General features: G+C 41.0%; 1 protein-coding gene across 2 annotated transcripts; it reads right to left on the minus strand.

Moving 5' to 3' along the window:
* Positions 1–2,194: 2,194 nt before the first annotated feature.
* Positions 2,195–26,397, minus strand: ACOX1 (acyl-CoA oxidase 1). Of its 2 annotated transcripts, none has more exons than XM_049859432.1 (14): positions 26,187–26,397; positions 25,777–25,936; positions 12,666–12,826; positions 10,447–10,554; positions 9,176–9,295; positions 8,918–9,033; positions 8,318–8,487; positions 7,057–7,219; positions 6,412–6,602; positions 5,788–5,967; positions 5,552–5,657; positions 5,307–5,450; positions 4,955–5,161; positions 2,195–4,312 (listed from the first exon to the last, which is right to left on the minus strand). In XM_049859432.1, the coding sequence occupies exons 1-14, from the start codon at positions 26,293–26,295 to the stop codon at positions 4,262–4,264; spliced, it is 1,986 nt and encodes a 661-aa protein (XP_049715389.1). In that variant the 5' UTR covers positions 26,296–26,397; the 3' UTR covers positions 2,195–4,261. The 2 variants fall into 2 exon arrangements, with proteins under 2 accessions (XP_049715389.1, XP_049715390.1); XM_049859433.1 differs by lacking the exon at positions 12,666–12,826 and adding an exon at positions 21,144–21,304.
* Between the last annotated feature and the right edge of the window lie 24 nt (positions 26,398–26,421).

The raw sequence follows: 26,421 nt of genomic DNA on the forward strand, positions 1-26,421 counted from the left end.
TCCCAGCCCCGAAGGACATGTCCAGCCAGGGTTGGGTAAAAATACATCGTAAATGCAGGTTCTTCAGTAGGACCCATACTCAAACCACAACAGTGAAAGAAAAAATGTAGCAAAGCAATTACACGCTCCAAAGAACACAAGTAATTTCACGGAAACCATAGCAGTTGGAAGTGTTTACAAGTAGTTATCAGCAGTCTGAATATTGAAGATCACATATTACCGAAAATTTATGAAAACAGTATTGTAGCTTTTTATTTTGGTTCAGAATTCTTAAAATCGCTCTCCATTTAACTTCATCTTCCCAAGACAAAATGGCCCCTTTTTAGGGCAAAAACAAAACTAAAAAAACCCTTGGACTTCTAGGAACTTTCTGATCTGTGACAGCTCACATCCGATAATTCTAATGGTTCCTTAGAAGGCTGTTTACTTTCAGGGGCCACAGGAATAGGTACAGAAATTTTTAGTAGTTTTGGACAGCTAAAAGCACAACCCCAACAATATTTTAAAATGAAAATTAATTTCAAATAGTTATTTACAGTGTGGCTTGGTTTAACCATTCTACTCTGAGATTGTAGTAGTAAATGTTTAACTAGCTGAGATGGTCTCCCTGCGTTATTCCACAAAAATGATCAAAGCCTTTATCTGAGTCAGTAGACTCTAGGATGTTGGTCTCAGAACAAGCAAGTTCCTGACGCTGCTGCTCCCCAGCTGCAGCAGCAGCTCCTGCAGGAAGACACCCTGCAAGCCCACGTGTACCCTCCACATACAACAGGTGGTATAGACTATCTGCATCCAATTCACTTCCTTCCTAAGATGGATGGACAGCCTTCAGAAATGGGGGAGGGGTACTTTGAGGAAAGTAAGTTGTCTGAAGAATTATGGATTCCCCAGAATCATGAATTTAGAAACTAGTCGTATTTCTCCAGCCAAAGCCCCCAAGTGAGGAAAACTTAAGAGTTAAGATCTAACATATTAACTTTAGGAACTAACTATAAAGTGCCTTTAGGTATATGAAATCTGAAGTTACAGTGAGTTTTTAGAAAGCATTTGAACATAAAAATATTGCAATTAAGATGTTCTAAAGATAAGCTGGTACATATCAGTTACAATTTTTTTTTACTGTGCTTTAAGTGAAAGTTTGCAATTCAAGTCAGTTTCTCATAGAAAAGCTTATACACACATTGTTATGTGACCCTAGATGCTCTCCCTACAATGTGACAGCACATTGCTTCTCTCCCCTGTATTTTCTGAGTCCATTCAACCAGCTCCTGCCCCCCTTGGCCTTCTCACCTCGTCTCCAGACAAGAGCTGCCCACATAGTCTCCTGTGTCTACTTGAGCTAAGCAGCACACTCCTCACCAGTATCATCTTATGTTTCACAGGCCAGACTAATCTTTGAAGAGTTGGCTTTGAGAACGGTTTCAGTTTTGGGCTAACAGAGAGTCTGGCTGCCATGACCTCTGGGGTCCCTCCAGTCTCAGACCATTAAGTCTGGTCTTTTTTTAGTGGTACATTCCAAAGACAAGAACATTAAGGTCCCCAAAGGCTTTTGCAACAATGGTGCTTTGAGGTCACTCACGTCCCAACACTGAAACACACCTCAGTATGTACCTGGTAGAGCATAAGACCACGCTCCAAACACAGGATGATCAACCTTGAGCCATTACAGATAGAAAATCCAATTTTCAGCTTTTGTACGCTGCTAAGTACTCTTAAAAAAAAAAGGCTTATGTCAATATAATCTAAGAAAAGCTAATACAGAAAAATCTCATTAATTCTACTCAGCATTTACCATTTTGGAGAAAACTAGGTTGAAATTTGTTTGCACTTTTTGTGTGATGGTTCACCGAAGAGCTCGACCAAACCAGACTTACCCGCTGCTAAGGCTGGGGTGTTAGATCTTAACTCTTCCATTTTCCTCACTATGGGGCTCTGCCTGGAGAAAAACTGGATTGGCTGCTTCATTTCTCAGGACCCAAGGACTCCTAAACTCACCATGGCATCGCCCATTTACAGCAGCAACTACAGTGACGACGGCTGCTTTACAGCTACCTGTTCAGGCAAGCCCTCATTCCTTCTGGTTTTGGTCTTACTGCTACCTAAACCTAATAAGTCTGCATTTAAAAATTCTCCACAACGTAAACTTACATTTAATTACGTAGCACACTTCTTCTCTCTTAATAGGACAAATCAGTGAGATTTTACTGCATCTTTATTCGTTGATTACACTGAGGACAGTTCAAGACAAAACATTCCATTCTTAATGAAAACAGCGTTAAATGTCAGATTAGTTTTTAAGTAAAACCCAAGGTGTTGGTTGGACTGAAGGTGGCTGTCATGTCTACAGTTTCTTCAGACGTGCTAAGATCTTGGATGTATGCTGCTGGATGAGACAGTGTCGTTTCAAGCACCTTCAGATCCTGCCCACAGATATCCACCTGTGAACAAGGTATTTAACCACTAATTTTGAAATAATTCTACATTTAATAAGTCAATAGTAAACAATTTAAACTTACTTTCAGTTATTTCCCAGAATCTAAATTACTGTCAAGCAATGCCCAAATGAGATTAAGACAGAGTGCTTTCTACTTCAATCTTAACATGAAATTATCAATTAATTCTCCCGATGGAAAGATCAAGGCTTGTGTTAACACACAGTATTTCTGCTGTAACTGAAAGGTTTCATGTGACCAGATGCACTGGAATGGATTTTACATCAGGTCCCAGGATAATAGCGTGATGTGGCAGTCAAGAAATTACACTGCTACTGAATTACACTGTATTGTCAAGATTGATTCTAGAACAATCGGTTTTAAGAGGCAGATGTCAAAGATACAGTTTAACAGGTTAAGACAAATCAAATGACTTGTGTTGCTTTACACTGATTTTAAGGGGAAAAAATTCATTAAGAGGTACATGTTTAACCTTTATAGAATGATTGTGTCAATTACATTTCGACCAAAAGGACCTTTAGCAATTCAGATAAAGCTCCTAGAAACACACAGAAAACAAAGGCAGACATACAGTAAGAACCAGACTCTATGGCACCTCCATATACCCTTCAGCCGGAGTTTAAATGATTATATTTTCTAAACCAAAAACCAGAACATATGGTTTGGGAAGGATTGCTATGCTACTTCTGGGTGTAAGAGGTGCAATGCTTTTGTTTTTTTAATGCCCAATACTGTAGCCTTCAGGCATTTTAATAGCTTATGTCAAAATGACAGAATATTTGGAATCTGGATTGTCCCAGAAAACCCAAGTAATTAAGGTCACCAAAGTAACAGCAGTGCCTTAGGTGACAGCTCTTCCTACACTTATTCTATTAAAGAGGAACTGTGATTCCAGGACAACCGCCCCCAACCCCTCTTTAGTATCTCTTTCAAGAGGGAAAGCAGGAGGGAGGGAGAAATGAGGAGGTAGGGAAGGAGGGAAAGACAGCGAGATCTCAGTACCATTGAGTTCCCTCGGTTGCAAAAGTCACATGTAGGGATGACTTTGCTACCTCCTCCTTTTAAAGAAGATAGGGACAAAGGAAGTTGTGCTACTGAAGTGACAATTTAGGGATCCTTCGAACAGGAGGCCAATTCCTAATTACGAGAGACAATAGTCCTGCAGCAGACCTGTGCTGAAGAAGTTCTTGTGTTGGAAAAAATGCTATTATGCATAGTCAGATGGGAGCAATACACGGGCAAAGGAAGGCGAGCACGCAGAAAACTTGCCAAGCACAAACTCACAACATCAAGCTTCCTGATGAGTTAACTTTCCCCCAGTCCCATTTCCTCAGCCCTGCTTTCAGGCCAGGCCCCATGGTAGGTGTGGTGCGACAGTAGCAGGAAAGCCTGGAAGGTTCTATACCATTTGAAAAATACTTTTGCTTTAAAACATTTATATATCCCGTGATTAGTGATTAAAAACTGAAAATTAACTACTTAGTAGTTACATTCTACTAATTATCTACTGAGATCAGCAGCATTACAGAAGGAAGCCACACTGCATTTCTCAAAGCTTTGTCTGAATGCTTCATGGGTCTCTTCCAGTGGTAATTGCACTTAAAACACATCCATTTTTCATCGAATCTCTGAAATTTGTAAATGTCTTTTTTTTTTTTCGTTCATTCATTAAAAAAGGAAAGGGGTCAATTTATCATTTTCTCTATAGCTGTTTGAATTCCATGAAGATCCCACGCCAGATGTGTGTGTGTCAGGTATGAAGGACGCCTCCTGGAGCAGATCAAACTCATTATCACAGCATTCCAGACTTAGAGCTTGGACTGCAGCGGCTTCAGGTGCTTGTAGTAAGATTCATGGACCTGCAGAGAAGGGGAGGAGAAGAAACTACTGGTAACTAGAGTTTGCGATTTTTTCATCAAGAAATTATCTGGACCTTATTTGAATCCTGATTCAAAGCAATGGAACACACTGGCCATGAGGTGATGGTTGGTGAAGCCTGACAACGGTACCTGGGGTGCATTATAGGACTCTATTTTTGTGTGTTTGAAAATACTCCATTAGTTATTAAATGTATGAGAGAATTGAAAACCTGCTTAATGCAAGGATGACTCAGTTCCCTTCTGAACGTGCTGCTCAAATAAAGAGGCTACAAGCGCTTTTAAAGCTTTCCTAGATGAATCATTTTCTGGTGGTCTTCCCTGCCTTAACATTTCTAAATGAAGACTTTCAAAAGTTGAAAAAAAGTTTGATTTTTTAAAATCATTTTAGTTTTATTCGCTCATTTCATACTTATTAATTTTAGTCATTTTTTTTTTTATATTTACTGACAAAATAGCATTTCTAGTCGCTCAATGGAGAGAACTTGGCGAATACAGAGAGGCAAACAAATACCCCCCCGCAAATCTACTGTAATTCCACTGCTTGGGGAAACCACTGTTAACATTTTGGTGTCCACGGCTCAAGACACTTTTAATTCATAGAAAAGCCCTTGATTTGTTTACCTCTGTTTTGTTCAGCGGGGATTTCTTGGCCCACTCAAACAAGTTCTCATAGACATTCCCATCATAGCGGCCAAGCACAGAGCCAAGCGTCACATCCTGAAAATCAAAAGCGTCAACCAGGGCGACAGCATTAGGGCGGATTGTAGTCAGCAGCTCCTTTATCCGCTGATTTACGTGGCTAATTTGAGACTCTGTCATGATGTTCCCCTGTAAGAAACCAAGAAACAACATACACATATATACGTGTATAAAATAACAGATACACACACAACGATAACACGACTATACACTAGACCACAATTAGCTTTCTGCAAAAAAAAGAAGGTAAGGCTTAAACTTAGAAATTACTGACCTGAAGAAAGTCCCCGGACTTCTGATTGATTCCATACAGAGAATACAAGAGACACAAACTCCTTAAGACAGCGTGGATGGATTTATCTTGAATTTTGTGGAGTTTTTCTGAAAAGAGCTTAACAATCACATAGTGGCAATGTGCCTAGATAAAAGAAAACAGTAAGAGAGCCTTTGAAAAAGATTCAAAATACAGTGATAAGGGTTTCTGCACTGGAGAAGGAAAGAGAGAGAACTATCACTAACCTCACTTGCTCGTACGAGGTCAACGGAAGTGAGGTTCCATGCTACCTCCTTGCTTTTTCTGTGAATCACTTCGGCTTGAAGATTTTTTGCAGCAATTTCTACTAATCTGCTCAGAAGTGAAAGACAACTTGAGCTCTGAGGAAATGACCACCCACCCACACTCATACCTCCCTGTCCCAGAGGCTGCCCCAGAGGGCCACACAGCTGCCGCCTCTAGCTCCTGAGGGCGAGCTCACCTGGCTGCACGCAGTTTGTATGCCTCAGTTAGGCTGTCGGGGTTGTTGATATCCACCACGGTGGGCCAGACGGCTACCTGTTGTGGCTGGATGCGCTGACTGGGCAGGTCATTCAAGTAGGACACTGTGCCATATACCAACTTCCCTGAGTGCACCTGGTCATAACTTTTCATCAGGAACCTAAATGTCACCAGTACACATGCCTTTAGGAACTGTGCGTCTCGTGAAAGAAAATAAGACAAACTCTTGAAATGACTTTAAGCTATGGGACAAGTGTTTCACACTCTCTAGTCTAACCATGGAGCCCTTGTGGCACAGTGGTTAAGATCTCTGGCTGCTAACCAAAAAGTCAGCAGTTCGAATTCACCAGCCGCTCCTTGGAAACTCTATGGGGGTAGTTCTATTCTGTCCTCTAGGGTTGCTATGGGTCGGAGTCGGCTCGACAGCAACTGGTTGGATTTTGGTTTTTAGTCTGACCACGAGATAAAAACAGTGGGTAAGGATGGAAGGCAAAGCTCTGTCTTTCAGGAACAAATGCGTGTGAAGACAAAGCATGAGAGTAGGAGCCTATGAAAAGGACTCAAGCATCCTTAGTAGCAGATAAATCAGAAATTTGATTCTCACCTTGCTGTCTGGAGCATCATGACCGTGTTTTCACCCTCAAAGGTGCAGGTCGGGGTGAAATTAACATAAATGTTAGGAAGGCCACTGCAATGAGAATAGCCGTGCCCTCCACAAGCCATCCGGCACTCTTCGATACCAGCATTAGCAGTCCAGGAAGTGAAAGCCTTAAGCCCGGCGGTGAGGGCATGAAGCTGAAAAGGGAAAAGCCCAAGGCCATCAGAACACCTGTAGTGGCCAAAGTCCATGTTCTGATGAGAAAACACTTGGCGTCACCTAAGAGCACTACTCATTTGTGAAATCACTTGCCATGCCTAGAGACTGAAGAAGCATGGCCTTCTAACTGGCCTGAATTAGTGACGTCCCCACAGTCCCTTGTGAACTATTCTATTCGGCAATAAAGTCACCGCTTATGTCTCTTTGATGGACAAATAACCAACATACTTTGACTGACATACTTCTGAAACATCAAAAACAAAACCCACAAATCTCTACACCCAACCCACTTTCAATCAGAAAAAGTTGTGACTCTCTGGAGAACATATAGGTTCTTTTCAGGAATTCCCATCATTTGGTTTTCTCTGGACATTACCCAACAGACTAACAGGAAACAGAAGGGCGCCCGCAAGTGAGAGGCCAGATGTGTACCTCAGGCAGTTCACGCAGGTCACCTTGGTCAATGTCTCCATTGATCCGATGATAGGTCTCCCTCATGTATGCGCCTACAAACTGGAAGGCATAGGCATTGGCCAGGAGCGGAAAGAGTTTATACTGCTGGGTCTGAAAATCCAAGATCTGTGGCTCTGGCTCACTAAAATATGTAAAAAAAAGTTAAGAAAATAAGCAAACGTTTACACAGAAGTTACTATGTGCCAAGTTCTACTCTAAGTATTTTATACATACTAAACTATTTAATCCTCATACACTGTGAAGTAGCTACTATTATCTCCATTTTACAGACGGGGAAACTGAGAGGCTAAGAACCTGCCTGTGGTCACACAGGTATTAAGTGGTAGTGCCTGGATTTAAATCTAGGCTATTTGGCTCCAGAGACCATACTTGTAACCACCTTGTTGTATTGCTTCAGAAGCACAGAATTTTCTAGTTGTGAAATCCATCTTTCTAATCTTTCCAGTGTGACTAAGGAAAATATATCTCATAGCAACATACAAAACCAAAGTCAGCAAACTTCATAGGAGGAAGGAAATATTAAAGAAGTCTAAGACACCACATGGTGGAATTAACTATATTTTGACCACTACTTCGGAGAAGACAAAATCCAAGTTACATATTTTGAAGTATAAGAATGAGCATCAAAGTTCTGCTCCTATCAATTACTTTCTCCCCTCTTTGAGAGTAAAAAGGTTACCAGGGAGTCATGCCCAAGTGAAAGGCAGTACTAAAAATAAACCATGGCCATAAACACAAAAAAATCCAAACCCGCTGCCGTCAAGTTGATTCCGACTCATAGTGACCCCACAGGACAGAGTAGAACTGCCCCATTGGGTTTTCCAAGGGGTGGCTGGTGGATTCAAACTGCCGACCTTCTGGTTAGCAGCCACAGCTCTCAACCACTGTGCCACCAGGGCTCCATGAACACAAAAGGGAATCCAATTTAATGCCATTTTCACTACACTGAATTTGTAGTTTATTTAGGAATAATTAGAATTTTCAAACTGCCTTACGTGTTTTGAACATTTCATTTCTAGAGCTCAAATGATATTACTGTTCTTCTTAGGTTAAAAAGAAGGTGGTTATTCTCATCTTTCCACTTAAAGAAACCTAGACATTAAGTAGGAGGTCTAGTACGCTGCCATCCTAGCTTGTTCTGCACAGCCAATCTGTCTTCTCTAAACCACACCTGGGACAAAGCCAGGCCCTCAGCGGCCCCCACTTCAGACCCACTTACTCTGGCTTGATCTCAGACTGGTGCCGCACAGCGCTGTACCGGATGGCAATGGTGCATGCCTTAGACAGGCACCGTGCGGCCTCGCCCACGAGGAAGGACCTGACAAACACCATGGTCCCATAGGTCAGCTTGTTACTCAGGGGCTTCACATACGTGCCATCGGGCTTCACCTGCAAGAGTAACATGTGACTGATGCTTCCTCTGCTGAAGCCAAGTGGTAGGCTAGGCCAATGGTTCTCAAAGTGTGGCCCTCAGAACAATAGCGTCAGCATCACGTGGGAACTTCTTTGAAATACAAAATCTGTCCCCATCCCGACCTAATCAACCAAACTCTGGGGTGGGGCCCAGCGACTGGCGCTTTAGTGAGCCCTGCAAGCGATTCTAACGCCGCTAAAGCTCGCGAACCACTGGTTTGGCGATCCAGCATGAGCTTCTACATACCTGCCAACTGTTTCTGATTTCACTGTCACAGTAAAAGGAGCATCTGAAGTAAAAATATATTTTCACCTAAGAGAACAGATCTTCTAACCCTGTAGTTACCACCCACCACTGAAACGCCCATGTCTGATGTACCTGCCCCTATTTTCTGTCTGAAGGTACCTGGGCGTGCTTCATCAGCATGTTTTCTCTGGGAATACGGTAGTTGTCCATCTTCAGGTAGCCATTATCTATTTCATCATAGCCAAATTTGGGACCGATGTCTCCAACGGTAATACCTACCACAGACAAAAGTCACAAGATATTTAGGTGCTGGGATGCCTGGCTTCCTCCCCTCCTCTTTAGTTGTGTATTGTACTTTCTGCAGAGGAAAGTGATCAGATTAACTTTTCATCTCAGCACTGGGCGAACAATTCTTACCTGGCAAAGGATTATGGGTCCCGATTTCACGAATAGGTACAATGAAGGCATGTAATCCATAGCATTTGCCTTGAGTGAAGAGCTGGGCAAGAACTATCGCATGATTTGAAGTCTTTCCAACTGAAACATCAAAGAGAACAAGAGGTGAGCAAACGTTCACTTTCATTTTCCAAGGGTAGAAAAAAAAGGGGAAAAAAAGCATGTTAAATGTTACACCAGACTACCTCAGCAGAGTACCCAGAAAGCCACTTTCCAAAACCTCGCTTTCAGAAAGAAACTTCACTGAAGCTAATATTTATCAAAATTCACTGAATTGCGGCAAAGTAATAATTTATTCCAAAAAAGACAGCTTTACTTCCTTTTTCACTTATTTCTAGATCATTAACATACAGAAATGTTAGGAGAATAAGAGCATTAACTTAAATAACATCCTTTTTCTTCCTTAAGATTGTGCTGCCCAAAAGAGTAGCCAATAGCCATGTATAGCTATTTCAACTTAAATTCTTCATGATTAAATAAAAAATTCAGTTCCCCCAATCAACTAGTCACATTTCAAGTGCTCAACAGCTACGTGTGCCTAGTGACCACCATATCGAACAGCGAAGACAAAGAGCACTCCCACCACTGCAGAAAGTTCTATGGGATAGGTCTACCTGAAGAGGTTTTTGGTTAGTATATCCAGAAGGACTGATCTTTTCTGCATGTTAGTTTTTTTTTTTTCTCATTTTGATAAGAAAATGTAATGTCACATTTTAAAATACGTAACATGAGCAGCAAAAGCTTTCAACCACTGACTCTATCTGAAATATATATCCCAAGACAGTAAAAAAGAATAGAAGGAAGAAGATATTTAAAGTTTCACACCACAACTATTTATAATAAAAATCTGAAAACAATTCAAATGCTTGACAGTATGGAAATGACTAACCAATCAGTGGAATAGTAAGTGAGTTTAAATAGAGAGTATGTAAACTATGCTAACGCACGAGAACGCTTAGATGAAAAACAAAGAAAAGCAGAATAAGAGAGATGTCAACTCTGGAAAACATACACACCATGACACAAGAGAATCTAGAACAGTGTAGAAGAATTTAAAGGTGTTTTCTACATTTCAAAATGATATTTTCAAATAAGCTCCACATTCTAAACACCAACTTATAACAAATCGTCATGTTGCTGTTGTGTGCCACGCAGTCAATTCTGACTCACAGTGACCTCAGATGACAGAGCAGAAAAGCCCGACAGAGCAGAATGCTGGAAAATTCACTTACGTCCGCCAGGCCACCACTTAATTGAGGTTACAGTAGGACTGTTGAGAATAAACTCCTGGGTTTCGGGATCGTAAGTGGCTGTGGTTTCCAAGCCTCGAAGATGAGTCCCTAAGGAAATAAATTACACTTCCTTTAGGTAGAATATGGTGAAAAATCGTTACAAGGTAAAATTTCTTGCCCAGTCCTTTAAGCTCTAGGCTCTCAAAGAAAACACAATCTAACAAGAACATTTGCAGATGAGCTAGAAAAGGCTGAAAACCAAGATATTTAATTCTCTATCCTTAAATCAGATAGCTTCCCATTAAGCTGAAAATATAAATGGCAAGCGCACTGTACTCGATTTACTGCAGTGAATTTGTAACATTTACTTAGATGAACCAAAAGAAAGTCTAAAGGCAGCTCAGAATCTTAGTTTCCTAAGATCACAGCACATGAACTTAACAGGGAAGTTAACTGTCCTTTTAACCCCCTCTGTAAGTTCCAAGTATGCCATCCTCAACTCATAGGAACTTTGTTTAAACCACTCCAACTCAATACTCTGCAATTCTGAACGACAGTGAAGAATTAGAGAACATGTGATGAGAAGAGATTCCAGCTAAAGTTCTTGTAAATTGAGTATTTATTTCAGAATAACTGCTAGAATGGAAAATAAGGCCTAATTATTGCAGGGAAAAACACCTAGAACAGTGCTCCTTTGGATTCCTAAGGGCCAAGTTTACCCTGCAGATTTCCAATGCCTGGCCTTAACATCGCCTTAGCTGGTTCACCAGTGTGACTAGGAAGAGTTCTCAGTTTCCCATATTTACTGGAGATGGACAGGGATTTATGTTTTAAATCCTAATACAAATATGCCAAAATTCTTTGAAAAGTTACAGAAAAACCTTCCAGTTGGCCCTCTCCCTAATAATAGTATACTGAAGCAAATACTTAGAACCTTTTATCAAACTGCTTCGATAATGCCAGCCTTCACTAAACCCTTAAACTCTGACACGTTGAACAGAAATGGCCAGCTTGTGTGTCATCCACAACCCTCCCTGAGTCAGAATCAAAGAACCAGACACTTTCACCAAAGAAACCTTTTTTTTTTTTTTTAAACAGGAAAAAAAAGGCAATACATTAAACGGGACAATGACAAAATGTTTTTAAATGCATAACTGAAGCCGATATCTCCCACTCTGAGCCTTGTGAAAGTACTGTGAGATACTACTCAGCACCCAAGCCTAGAGCCAAACTCGCTATAAAATTAAAATGGAGGTATACTGAAATGAGAAGCAAGTAGCAAATATACACTAGAAGGGTTTTTCTGAAACCTAAAAGCAGAAAAAAAGAAGCCAGAAGCCAAAGAATGGCAAACACAGAGAGCGATCCAGAGCCAATGATAGGAGAAACTGCCTCCAGCCTCATTATGAAAAAGAAATATGGCTTATTTTATTTTCCCTAAGCTCTGGTCAGGCCACCTACAGAGCTTTACTGCATTTAAGGTACAAATAGCTTCAAGGTACAAAATCTGACATATTTTAGCCACATCAACAAATCATTTCCCTTAAGCATGACAGAGGATGCACATACTGTTCATTTGTATTTCTTCTGGAATTTGTAAAGTTCATGAAGATTATCAGTAGTAAAGGTAATCAATCAGACAAACGAGGAAAGCAAAAAAGACAGGTTCAGAGTCTATACTCATATCGGTTCTATACAACTTCAAAACCAAACTTGTTGCTGTAGGGTCAATTCCGACTAACAGAGATCCTTTAGGACAGAGCAGAACTTCCCCCTAGGGTTTCTAAGGCCATAATCTTTATAAAAGCAGACTGCCACATCTTTTTCCTGTGCAGCAGCTAGTGGGTTCAAACCACTGACCTTTTGGTTAGCAGTCAAGCATTTTAACCACTGCGCCACCAGGGCTAACACAACTTCAGTGAGCCTGAAAAAACACTTGGCAGATAATGCCTGACTTGCAATCTTTGACCTTCTGAATAGGAATCAAAAGAAACAAATTCAGCACATTTCTGTGATCATATGAGCTTTCATTTCCAGTGATCAGAGTAATGTCTATGCCAAGACCCGTATGCATGAACCACCTGGACTCTGCAGAAATGTCTCATTTTTAAATAGGCAGTGTCTGTCGAGATGTCTTCGCAGGCCCCTGTGGGCACTCTGTACACACTAAGCTCGCAGGAGCCCTGCCCAGCCCAGAAGGTAGTCTGAAGGCACCATACCATGGCCCATCTCTGTCTGGGCATAAGTGCCAATGATCTCCAAGTTCCAGGCAGGCATGAAGAAGCGTTCTTGCTGCTCCGCGGTTGCCTGGTGAAGCAAGGTGGGCAGGAACATGCCCAAGTGAAGGTCCAGAGGCTCAGGCTGCCCACGGTGCACAAAGCTTCGAAGAGATACCAAGGGTGGGCATTTGAGAGAAGCCATCAGGTGGGAGAGAACCAGCAATTTGAACAGACAGAATAAGGAAAGGAGAAAAACAAAAACAAAACCTTCTGTGAGTACGGATCAGTTGTGTGGATTTTAGCAGGGATGGGAGCACTGCCCTTTTCTGTATTACTTTATACATCTTGGCAATTTCCATTTTTCTTAAGTCGGCTAGGAGTGTTTTCTTATGCTACTCATCTCTAAAATAATCTTGGCAGTGAATGGCTGCTGATTCCAAAACCTGTGCAGCACAAAACCACGTGAGCAAGACAGAGGATCACAGCTCAGCAATTAAATCAAAGGCAGTAAACAATTTGGAAAAGTGGCATGGCATGCAGAATTTAAGTTGTAGAGTGCCTGACTCTGACTAGAAGGTGAGACAGGAGAACACAGTGGTTCTCTCAGAATGGTAATTTTATGATCCCCCAGAATAATATTTTTCCTATACATCATTTCAATAATGCTTCCAGGCCAGAACCTTTTGTTTCTCCACAAAAGATCCAGCAGAGATCCACTTTCCTCACTTAACTCTGATCATTTCAGATTCATGATGTCAAATATTCACCCACCCTCTACAGAAACAATACAAAAACTGACAGTGCTCTTCACCCCAATTATATTTCCAATATAAAAAGATTTCCAGCAAAGGCTGTTATAATTACAAGTGACAGATTCATGCATAGCAAGCTCTCCACAATTATATGGGAATTATCACAAATGATAAAGAACATCTTGATTTTAGTCCATTTTAAATCCACTTTATGAGAAGGTCATTCTTTTCCATTAAAATTTGCAGATGCCTTAGACTTCTGCATGGATTCATTTCTATTTCTAAGAATAGGAAATAGTTCTATACACCTCTGTATTTTTCCACATTACTGATACTTTGTTTAAGCTCTAAATTAACCCACTTCACATTGTTCTCATTATTCTTTTTAATACCTTGGAAATAAATCTGACCAACGTTTCAGTTTTATAATTTCTCAGTTTGTTCCACATAAGGTAAGATAACCCGTTGCTGTCAAGTCGATTCTGACTTATAGCAACCCTATAGGACAGAGTAGAACTGCCCCACAGAGTTTCCAAGGGGTGCCTGGTGGATTCGCACTGCCGACCTTTTGGTTAGCAGCAGCAGCAGCAGCACTTAACCACCACACCACCAGGGTTTCCAGGTAAGGTAAGGAGGCAAAAAAACTCCAAAACACCACCAGGGTATACTACTCAGGCCAGGACGGATCAACTACAGGTAATCCCCGACCTATAACAGGATTCCGTTCCAACAATTGTGTCCTAAGTAGGTTTTTACATAAGTCTAATTTTTTTTCTAGTTTTCATTTTTTTGCCTTTTATTATCAGTATCTTTATAAATTTGAGCATTGAACATCTGCAAATGAACATATGAGAATAATATCAGCAAATTACGTGCTGCAACACTGTATGTAGTACATGCTACTAACAATAAGATGTACCAAAAAAAAAAAAAAAAAAAAAAGCCACAGACGGTCATAAGTGTGGTTTGCCATAACTCCAATAGGTCATAAGTCAGGGACTACCTGTATTTCTTCCAATCAGGTGGTTGTGCTTTAAGCTAACAAATCACTTAAAATTTAAAGAATGCCTGATTGACTCCCTCATTTTACATCGTTCTCATCAAAAAGACAATTGCGAAACAAGGACAAGCACCTCACCGCCTCATCACGGTGGCCTCCAGCTGGACAGTGTATCCTACAAATGCAACATGGGCTATGGCCTCTGGTGAGGACACTAAAAAGGCCTGCTCAGACCAGAGTCAACGGTGGCACTCCCCTTACATGGAGCACAGGTGGAAGCTGGGGAAGACACACGGGCCTTTCTACTATTTTTGCAACTTCTGAATAATCGCTGTTTTGAGGAGCACTGAGTCACTGTCAACTCATAGCAATCCCATAAGAATCTACAATCATTTTAAAAGTTAAAGTAGAATGTGGAAGACTCAGAAAAGACACATTCATGGGATGGGAGGGTGCCTGTCACTTGCCAGCAGGAATCACAACTGTGCCCAATTTTAATGAACAGGGTGTCTACAAAGAAAGCTGAATGTGGCCCTAGGACCTGAGAGGAGAAAACTCTTTGAACTTGGCCCAAAAACCGTGGCCTGGGACCAGCCCCCTTAGCACTGCAAGGCTATTTTGAATTACTGGAAATCAGCCCAATTTCTGGTGAAGGAAAGGCCACTACAAAACACCACATCAAATTCATGGAAGGGGCTGCTATCAATGCACTGTGTTGTGAAATAATGATAATGAATACTAAGAGCCACCACAAAATACACTTAGGGCAGGGCCGGGGGGTGTAACAACTACAACTGGAGTCTGTTCTGGGACTGGAGAATGTTTTCAGGAGAAAAATGTCTCTTGTGACTAGATAAGGATTATGCAGAAGTAGATAAAATTTAGAAATGTTACATGGAAAAAGTGATCTGGGTAGTTTTTTTTTTTTTTTTAACTTAAATCAAGTATTTGTTGTTAAAAGTTGGTTATGCACAAAAAAGATAACATACTATTTAAAAATAATTTATTGTAAAAATCACAAAAGTGCCAACATTATACGTGAAGTGCTAGAGTCAGTTCTTTGAAAATTGTAACACCCAAAGGCATCCCTCCTTCCACTTGCTACTGGGATGGGAAGCTGGCAGCCATTACTGAGGAGAAAACGATTAGGTTAATAATACGTGGGAAAGGGAGAAATAAAGACAGCACCTCTGTGGGTGGCATAATTATACCTACCTACCATGATTATAAACCTAGGAAATCAGCAACAAACGCCAAATAGCAGCAGTTAATAAGTGAATTTAGAAAAGCTGCAGGTTGTAAGGGGGAAAAAAATCAATAGCATGCTTATCTATTAGTATCGTCCAAGTGGAAACCCCAGCAAAGGGAAAAACAATTTACAAAAAAATAAATTTTCAAAATTTGTGAAGTAACTTGGCTTAAGATAGAGATATTAAAGATTCACTTAGGAAAAAATGTAAGTAAAAATAGAATGGATAAAAGAAGGTATGAATAATTGGAAAGAAGTACCTAACTCCTGGCTGAGAGCACTTAAATTTAGTAACAGTAACACTGCCCAAGAAAATACATGGATTTTATATAACAGTCATTTAAAATTCTTGTAGAATAGTTTTTCAGACTTGACAAATTGAGATTGGAATTCATCTAGAAGACTAAGTAGGCAAGAATACCTGTTAACATACGCATTTAAACGTAAGCTTAGCCTACCAGATTTTAAAATATTTTACAAAGCAGCAAGGAACGAAAATTTATAATGCTAGGAGAAAAACAAAGAAACAAATAAATTAGTGTAACACATTTAAACCACAAACCCATTGTTGCCGTTGAGCTGATCCCAACTTGTAAAGACCCCGCCACCAGGGTTTCCAAATAACTCTAAAACAAACCAGAAAAAACATAACAACGGGAAAAGAGCCACTGGTTAATACATGCTAGAAATCTAGAGAACAATATGGGAGTCACCCCTCACTCCATATCCTACCCAATTCATAGCATTAACTATAAAGCAAACAAAGACACTGGAAGAAAACAGATGATGATCCAAGTTCTGGGAGGCAGAAAATTTATAGCTACTTAAGAGATCAGAGGGATGTACTGAATACATAAGGCCAAAATTTTAGGAAAACACATGGCAATAAAAAAAAATTTTGGAGACAATCATAGAAGGTCAACATGCAGATTCTATTTAATCAGTACTCAAAGGAGAAAGGCCCATTTTATACACAGGAAATGTAGAACATGTCATAATGTCCAGACTCACTGGCAATGGAAAATTGAAACTTTAACTCCTATAGCCCAAGACAGGTACCATTCCCATAGCCAACTCTTCAGACAGGGACTGGACTGGACTATGGGATAGGAAAAGATGCTAGTGAAGAATGAGCTTCTTGGATCAAGTACACACATGAGACTATGTTGGCACCTCCTATCTGGAGAGGTGACGTGAGGGCAGAGGGGGTCAGAAGCTGGCGGAACAGATGCGAAAATAGAGTGGAGGGAAGGAGCAGGCTGTCTCATTAGGGGGAGGGCAGTTAGGAATATATAGCAAAGTGTATATAAATTTTTGTATGACAGATTGACTTGATTTGTAAACTTTCACTTAAAGCACAATAAAAAAAAAACCAAAGCTTTAACTCTTAGATATACTTGTTGTTGTTCCTAGGTGCTGTCGAGTCGGTTCCAACTCATAGCAACCCTATGCACAACAGAATGAAACACTGCCCGGTCCGCGCCATCTTTACAATCATTGTTATGCTTGAGCTCATTGTTGCAGCCACTGTGTCAATCCATCTCATTGAGGGTCTTCCTCTTTTCCCCTGACCCTCTACTCTGCCAAGCATGATGTCCTTCTCCAGGGACTGATCCCTCCTGACAACATGTCCAAAGTATATAAGACGCTGTCTCGCCATCCTTGCTTCTAAGCAGCATTCTGGCTGCACTTCTTCTAAGGCAGATTTGTTTGTTCTTTTGGCTGTCCATGGTATAGTCAATATTCTTCGCCAACACCACAATTCAAAGGCGTCAACTCTTCTTCGGTCTTCCTTATTCATTGTCCAGCTTTCACATGCATATGATGCGACTGAAAATACCCATGTCTGTCAGTTTGTCATACTGTGGGGGCTTGCGTGTTGCTGCAATGCCGGAAGCTATGCCACAGGTATTCAGATACCAGCAGGGTCACCCATGGAGGACAGGTTTCAGCTGAGCTTCCAGACTAAGACAGACTAGGAAGAAGGACCCGGCAGTCTACTTCTGAAAAGCGTTAGCCAGTGAAAACCTCAGATATACTAAAGTAACCATGTTGATGGGGCTATGCAGACACTGCTACACTAATAACTTGCTGAATATAAACTGGTTCTATGCTTCAGGAAAGTCTCAAACTATGTCACAATTCATTTCTGAGAATGAATTGGGGTTATCCAAAAGTACAACCCCAAAGAATATAGCTTTGCAAAGAAGTTGACAGTAGCATTATTAGTAACAGTGGAAAAGTTAGAACAGCCCAAATACCCAAGGGAACAAGTCCAACATGGAAGAGAATCATTTGGGAAAGAGAACTAGAGACAATCCAGCATCAGGAAATAGCAGTTGAAGATGCAGGAGAGAAAGATGAATGACTCAGAATCAAGTCCATTGCCTATCTTTCAAATTTCAAAGCAAGAAGGAGTTGCTTTATTTCATATCCGAGTATTAATGATGGGGATTTGCAAAGATAGTGTATCATCAAGGACAATAACTCTATATTATATGAGCCCTGTTTTTCTAAATAATAATAATGATAATGATATTAACAAAAAGTCAAGAAGAATCCCTATGATGTGGCCAGGACTCGAAATGATCAAGTATCTGTGAAGACCAAGCAGACTACCTACCTTATGACCTCGGAAACGTGTGGTCAGGATGATCAATGCTGGACTGCCAGAGACCAGCACAGTTGGAGGCTGTCCCTTCAATGCCGGAATTCCAGGGAGTGGAGCCCTCTTCAGCTCCAGCCCGGCCCCAAGTCACAGACCCCCAGAAAGGTATGTACAGGGGGGATTTTTTCAGGTACCTACACAGATGGGTGTGCCCTCAGGGGAAGGAAGAGATGAAACTGGGCGACCAAGACTCTGTGCAGCTGACTGGACTGTAAGATTCTGAAGGAACCTGGAAGGGGCCTGAGCAATTCTGAGGAGTTCTTACACGTCTCAGCAGCTACCCAGAGGGGAAAGAACCTGAACTCCAAGCACAGCTAATTCTGTGAGAATACTTTACATAATCATTGTTGGCCCATCATGTCAGAATCTTTAATTTTCCAAAGTCTCAGAACTTGAACAATAAGATCTTTATTCTATATAAGTTGCTCTGTCACCAATCTCCTGGATGTTGAAGGACATTTTATGAATTGTATACAAAGCTCTACTGTCATGTGACACAAATTAACTAACTGAACCATAGTTAATAAAGCACAACTCACTCTGATATGAATTAACACCATTCCAACAAGAAATAAGACCTATCGCTAAAACTTTGTTCTCCAAAATAAGTAATTATAGAGAGTCGGACAAAATTGGTTGAAATACCAGAAAATATCCTACAACTAGAAGCAATCATGGAAAGAAAATGTTAACTGCAAACTCACCTAGAGAAATACAAGATCTGTCTTAGTTATCTAGCGCTGCTGTAACAGAAATACCACAAGCGGATGCCATTAACAAACAGAAATTTATTCTCTCACAGTTTAGGAGGCTGGAAATCTGAATTCAGGGCACCAGCTCCAGGGGAAGGCTTTCTCTCTCTGTTGGCTCTGGGGGAAGGTCCTTGCCCCCTTTCAACATCTGTGGGCCTGGTGCTCCTTGGAGATCTCCATGTGTCTCAGCATCAAGCTTCCCCTGGGTCTAAGAGGTTCTCAGTGCAGGGATCCCAGGTCTGAAGGATACACTCCACTCCCGGTATTCTTTCTTGGTGGTAGTGAGGTCCCTCCCCTTTTATCTCTTGTAAGATAAAAGGTGTGACTCAAACAAGGGTATGACTTAAGTGGGTGGCCTAAGTCTTGTAAGGCTCAAGATACACTCCACACTCATCCTGTCTCATTAACACACAGAGGTTAGGATTTACAACACATCACAAAATGAAGGATAATTTACATAAAATCAAGAAAATGGAGGATAACCACACAATACTGGGAATCATGGCCCAGACAAGTTGAAACATATTTCTGGGGAACACGATGCAATCCATGACAGGTTCTTAGTTCAATTTCTTAACTCCTCAAACCAGTAAAGTTCAAGTTCTCATTTCTTCCTCTCTCCCTTCAAAATTGAGGACAAATACATACTTATAATTGCACTTTATAAACAGAGGCAGCAGATTAGACCAACAAGAGACACACATAACAGACCCACTAGGCTCAGACTATTTCACATCTTACCCCTACTATGAATCACATGACTATGAAGTCAAATCAATTCTACCATGAGGAATAAGAATAGAAAGAGCTCTAAGCCAAAAGCTATTTCAAAAACACACACACACGCACAAATACACAGTGCAAGACAGAAGGACAGTACGTGTATAAGTGCCATCCTCCTTCCTTAGGAAATCAGAAACCTTTGCTCAGGCTTACTATCCCAGTATGGGCCATCCTGAAGATAAAGTCTGGACTATTTAGCAGGGTGTTGGTAACATCACACCATGACCACAAACTGCAGTTCCCGTATGGCTTATGATAAGTACCATTTTCCTTAAAGCAATTCCTAAATCAGAAACCACCAAATTGAACACAAATGACACATTTTTGCTACTAGTTGCATCTCTCCTTTTCTTTTCCCTTTCTTTACTCCTTCGCTGCCATAATTAGAAATGAAGCTGGGCAGCTCAGATTCTAGACACTCGTACCTGCCAGTGTCTACAAAAACAAATCTGTTCCACATCAAGACCAAAAAACAAAACTTTTTGAAGGTAGCCAGGCATTTAGGAACAATTAATCAAGAATCAGTGGCAAGACAAAATCCAAGGACATGCATTTTTTAATTTTTTTTTTTTTAAAAAAAAGTTGGCAATCAACATCACAAAACAATTTGTGTTAACTGTTTAATGAGAAACTAATTTGCTCTGTAAACCTTCACCTGAAGCACAAAAACAAAACATAAACCCTGTAAAACAAGACTGCTGGCATCAGATGATGAAAATCATGGAATATTTTCCAGACTGCTTTATAACCCTGCTAGTGGACAATGACAAAGTAAGACACTTAACTGCTATAGCCCTCTGTCCCCATTAAAACCCCCATCTGTAACCGCTTTCAAGCAAAGGGGCACCTTCCAGACACTAAAAAAAAAAATTCCAGACACTCCTGAGGCATAAACCCTCTCAGCAACTCCCACGTCTTCAGTAATTACACACATCAACACCAGGGGGTATCCTGCCACATTGTAAGCCTCATCTTTCCAAACAGCTCAGAGCTCCTTAAAATGGGGTCACAATAGTGCTGCCATGACAAAAAAAAAAAAAAAAAATTTTTTTTTTTTTTAAAGGCTAGAAGAAATCAGATTGAAGGAGGTTTACATCCCAGAGTCCTAGACCAGGTTATGGGGAAATCACCTACGAGAAAAGAAGCTGAATTTAAGATTTAGCAATTTAAAAATAAAAGCCCCAGTGCATGGCAGCAGAAAAATCAAACGCCAGGTGTCACTGTTATCTGAAGTCCTGAGGTGGGTCCCCCACTGACCCTGAAGGTGGACTAACCGTGGCCCATTTCCGTCTGGGCGTAGGTGCCAATTATCTGGAGTCCTTTGGATGAAGGCAGCCATTTCTCTTGCTGAGCAGTGGTGCCCTGATTCAGCAAGGTGGGAATAAACATGGAGTAATTGAGGCCCACAGGTTCCACAAAACTGCCCAAATGTAGTCTACAGGAGAGAAAAGAAAAGGATCTCAGCCTTACTCCAGAAACTGCACTCACCACCCCCTCGTGTCAAACAGCTCTGGCCTTCAGAACGAAGGCTAGGGAAAATCTAAACCCCTTTATTTTGAAATTATACGTAAAATGTACCATTTTACTACCTAAAAAAACAACAGCAGAACCTGGAGGCATTTCTTCCTCCCCTAGCCGTTTCAGGGCCAGAATTCCTCTTTAAGTTCTATACTTAATCCAAGAAGGAAATGCTACCCACGTTTTCACCTAGAAAGCTTTTATTTGTTTTTGGTTTTGTTGGCGTTATTTGTTATTTGACTGGTTGGATTTTTTGGAGTGTGGTTTTTTTTTTTTTGCTTTATTTTTAGGTTTGTTTTTGTAGATCAAAAGGAACTCCATAGGAACACTTTTATTTGCAGAGCTGTTAACAAAAGCTCCTAAAGAAGATCAATTTTAAACTCTCTTTCCCTAGATAACCTAAGCAAACATCGAGGATGGTAAATGCGTATTTGAGGGCAGAATCACAGATCTCCCAGGGTTGTCAGTGTTTACACTCACTAAGTGGGTAATGTGAGAATTTTAAAAACTCACACCCCAATGGTCATCACAAATTAAGGGACTCTCACATCACAATGAAATTCAGACCTCGACTATTTTCTCATAAAACGGAATCTGTGAAACAGTCAAAACAAAAATTACACAGGTTAGAATGCCTTAAAACAAACCCAGCAGCTATGTCGAATTACAGGCTTTACAGGGTCTATTTTATGTATCAACACAGTGTCTACCCAAAGAGCTTAAGGTACAAAATAAGCTTCTAACTGATCTTCGTGACATCTCAGGGATGAATAGGAAGGGTGGCACTGCCAGCTTACCCTGCTCTGTACAACGAGCAGGGCACAAATTAAGGGGAGGAAGGGCAGGCTGCCAATCCACTTTTGGGGAGGCCCTGAAACCATCCCACTGCCTAAAAGAAACAACAGTAAACACAACACAGCATCTTATTTTCCTATTCCTAAACACACACTATGCTCATTTCCTTTTCTACCTTCTACCATTATCCACTTGGAAATAAACAACTCTCCCCACATATGCTCTTAGATATAGGATACTGCTAATCAGCCAAAGTGAATTAACGTAATAATTATGGATTCCATAATGACTTGTGTCCTAAATCATGTGTAAAACTCAACAGAAGAGGCTCATTAGCATCAGTGGAAAATGTCTGCTGCTGCTGACGGTGTTCGGGCATAGGTTTAGAGTGGAAGATCACTTTTTGGGAATGCTGGGGACAGACTTATTTAAATTTATCAAAGGAATGCCTGGACTGGCTAACGCCTAAAATCCTTTTTCAACCCTGAGATTCTAGTTCCTTGGTGGTGCAAATGGTCAGGTGCTCGACTACATACTAACCAAAAGGTTGGTGGTTCAAACCCATGTGGAGGTGCCTTGGAACAAAGGTGCCCTGGCCATCTGCTTCCAAAAGGTCACAGCCTTGAAAATACTATGGAGTGCAATTCTACTTTAAACACACAGGGCTGCCATGAGTTGGAACTGACTCAGTGGCAATGGGTTTGGTTTGAATACGAAGAAGTTCATTTAAACTGAATGGACAGAAATAAGAGAAAGGAGGACTATAAGAAGAGGTGAATTAATTAGCTTCCAAGTAATTCAGATTAGCAGCAGCTCAGTACCCTGGTCTGGAAGTAACCCACTTCATCAAACGCACCATGCCTCGCTGCAGTGGGAGCCAAGAGCCTGAGTAGGCAGATGCAGGTACGAATCACCCCCTCAAAGGCAACAGTAACGCAGCATCCCCCAGCAATCACGTCTCACTAAACCAGCAAGTACTTAACACTTTTCCTATTTCTTTGCATAAGTTTATAAAGGGGAAATAAATACATTAGAATTTCCGAGAAATAAAAGCAGAAATTTAAGTGCTAAAAATGGTGGAAATACAAGACACTTATACCCGTGGTGGAACTGAGAAGGCTGAGCAACTCAGGAAAGTATTCTGAGGTTTATAATAAAATCATGATGCTAATACAAAAAGAATTCTAAAAAACTGAGAATGAAAATGTGACACAAAATAAAGACTGTCAAATATCTATGTTTTTAATGCACTGAATTTTTTTCAGGCCACTTGAAAATCAATTCAAGAACGAAATCTGAGAGCTAGTTTCACAGCTATGTTTAATCCCTCCTGGAGATGCTTTTCAAAAAAAGAATTAAAAAAATTTTTTTCAAGAACATTATATGCCTCCTGATGGAAAAATATCTATCACCTGTAAGTCTTTTTTTTCCCCAAGCAGCTTTAAAAAAGGATAACAAAAACCATGACTGATTTTCATCAGAATTTTAAATTACTCTTAAGAACATTCTAGTTTTTTTCCCTAACAACAGAGTTAAAGACAAAGTAAACAATATAGTTAATAGATAAAATTTACAAGAAAGGAGAAGATTTAAGAAAACCTTAATATTCCCCAAACACAAGGTCTGTTTTCTCAAGGACTGGAGGAAACAGTTCTTTCATATTCAAGTTGAGAATCTCAAAATATTTTACTAATATTGGATCAGTTTCAAAGTGTTCTTATAAATGAGTTTTATCTTGGGACAGGAAAACTAAACGTGAGAGACCAGTAAATGCCAAAAATCTCCAGAAAGGGAAATATTACCGTATCTAGAGTCTACCCTCTTTTTCACTGTGTTTTCGGGTTTAAGAAACCCTGAAGCAGCCCACAATTGATGGCATTATGATAGCCAACTGGCAGCATTTTCTCTTTCTTAATAAAACACCGGTGTGAGTCATAATCAATGTAAGTCTTAAACTCCATGGCATTCATTGGTTGGCAAGATTAACTTTCAATCCCCTTGGAAACCCTGGTGGCATAGTGGTTAAGTGCTACGGCTGCTAACTAAAGGGTTGGCAGTTTGAATCCGCCAGGCGTTCCTTGCAAACTCTATGGGGCAGTTCTACTCTGTCCTATAGGGTTGCTATGAGTTGGGATCGACTCGACAGCACTGGGTTTGGCTTTTGGTTGTCTCTAACCTAAACTGATCTCCCTGTCAAATCCTAGTGAAATTGGAAGGGTGTCAAATGGTGTGATCAAGTTTGCACATTATTTCACACACAAACACACATACAGATGATATACAAAACAAACTGGCCAGTATCTGTTCATCTTTAACCCGCATAAAGGACTTTGTTCTACTTCATTGTGACATCACTGGAGTCTGGTTACACAACATCGATCACTACAGGTTAGAAAATCTTCTCCAGAACTCTGAAACAACATATTCTATCAACGTTTAAAAGACAAACAAACGAAAAAACCTCTTCTTGAGTGTCATTTTCAGGAGAGACCAAATCTCACTATTTTTAAAACGTTTACAAAAATCAGCTCAGGTAATTTAGAAATGCAGGCTTCAGGAAGTTACCCGACCTCTATACTTCCACAGCCAGGAGTTACAAACTTTAAAAACAGCATCTACAAATTGGTTGAGTACTCTGATTTGGGCTACCCCCAAAAGAAAGACATTTTATTTTATCTTAATAATAACCAAGTCAAATTGCAAATAATTAGATACCAAATGTAATAGAACCACTACTATCACAAAAGAATGGCTACTGCTACATAAAAACAGAACTTGTAATAAGCGTCACTTTTCTTGGTTCTTTAATATATACCACTCTTAAAATTTAATCTTTACTGATGAAAACACTGGAGTTCTTCTAAAATGCAGAAACTTCAAAGAGGAAATGCCCAGGAATAAATGAAAAGTAAAAGAAATGCTATAAGCCTGTACTAAAATCAGGTAATAATGGCATGTCTGTTTAGATTAATCCACTCGACATCAGTGGGTATGGTTTGGTTTTGGTTGTTTAGATGAAGGCAAAAACTGCACGTTTTGTTTTTAATTAAAAAACTAATAAGAAACGGATGACCTAAAAAAACACTATTTTCAGCTTCAGGACTAAAGCATGTTTTTCTCCGGTCTCCTATGGACAAGAGTGTCGTTTAAACACTGCCACCAGATTCAACAATGCTAGGTTCTTAGAATACACTCATTCTGAGTTCTGAGTGATGTTTCTTCACCCACCCCCGTATTTTCCATTATTTTAAATTCAAGATCTACACTATCAAATGAAAATAGAATCCATTACTGCTCCAAAATGTTTAAATGTCTGGACTTACGTAAACATACAACAAAAATTCTTCGACACTCAGCTTCTGAGTTTGGCAGGCCTCCTTCTTACAAAGAGCAAAGTCCTTTTACATTGAGACTACAGAATTTTTTTTTTGCAGGGTAAGATCTTTGAGAAGCAAAACTCAAGCATTTCCATTCATTACCAGCATTCTACAAACATGTCATCTTACTTTCCACACATATGGCTTTCAAGAGGCGTGAAAATATGCACTTGTTCTATGCTAAAAAAAAAAAAAAAAAAAATGCTAAGACACCTACTTTTTAAACCACATGATTTCTTCAGGGTCTGCGATGGCAAACTCCCGCATCTTCTGCACCATGATGGCGCTCTTCCTGACCGCCACCTCGTACCGCTGGCTGCGAGTGAGGAAGTTCGGGTCCTCGTGCTGGAAGTCGGGGTCGTTCAGAATCAAGTTCTCTGGAAGAGATTGAAGCACCCAAGAGGAAGACAAATTCAGGGCTCCCTGGATCAGGGGCTGATTCTCAGGTGCGGGCAGAGGTTCCCCTCTCGGGATGCGGTGATGTGCTCCCCCGCCCTCCACCGCCCCTCCCAGTGGGGGATCTCAGCTCCCCTAAAGCCGGGCGAGGGGCTGGGGGCTGCACCCTACAGCACCCCCCGACCCCCCATCGAGGGAGGGAAGGCGTGAGGCCGGGCCCGCCGCCCTCACCGATCTCGCGCCGGCGCCGGGTGTTTTCGGCGCTGCCGTCCAGTATGTTCGTGAGCAGCTCCGGGTCGAAGCTGGCGGCGGCCCGCTCCCTGCGCAGGTCCGGGTTCATGGTGACGGTCAGTGGCGGGGGCGCTGGCGGCGACGACTGCTATCCGCAGGCCCACCCCCGGCTGGGCCCTTAGAGCAGCCCGGCCCAGCGGAGTCCCCGCCCCCGGCCGGCCCGGCCCGCCCCTTC

This window comes from Elephas maximus, chromosome 19 (assembly GCF_024166365.1).
Source record: "Elephas maximus indicus isolate mEleMax1 chromosome 19, mEleMax1 primary haplotype, whole genome shotgun sequence".
NCBI classification, from domain to species: domain Eukaryota; kingdom Metazoa; phylum Chordata; class Mammalia; order Proboscidea; family Elephantidae; genus Elephas; species Elephas maximus.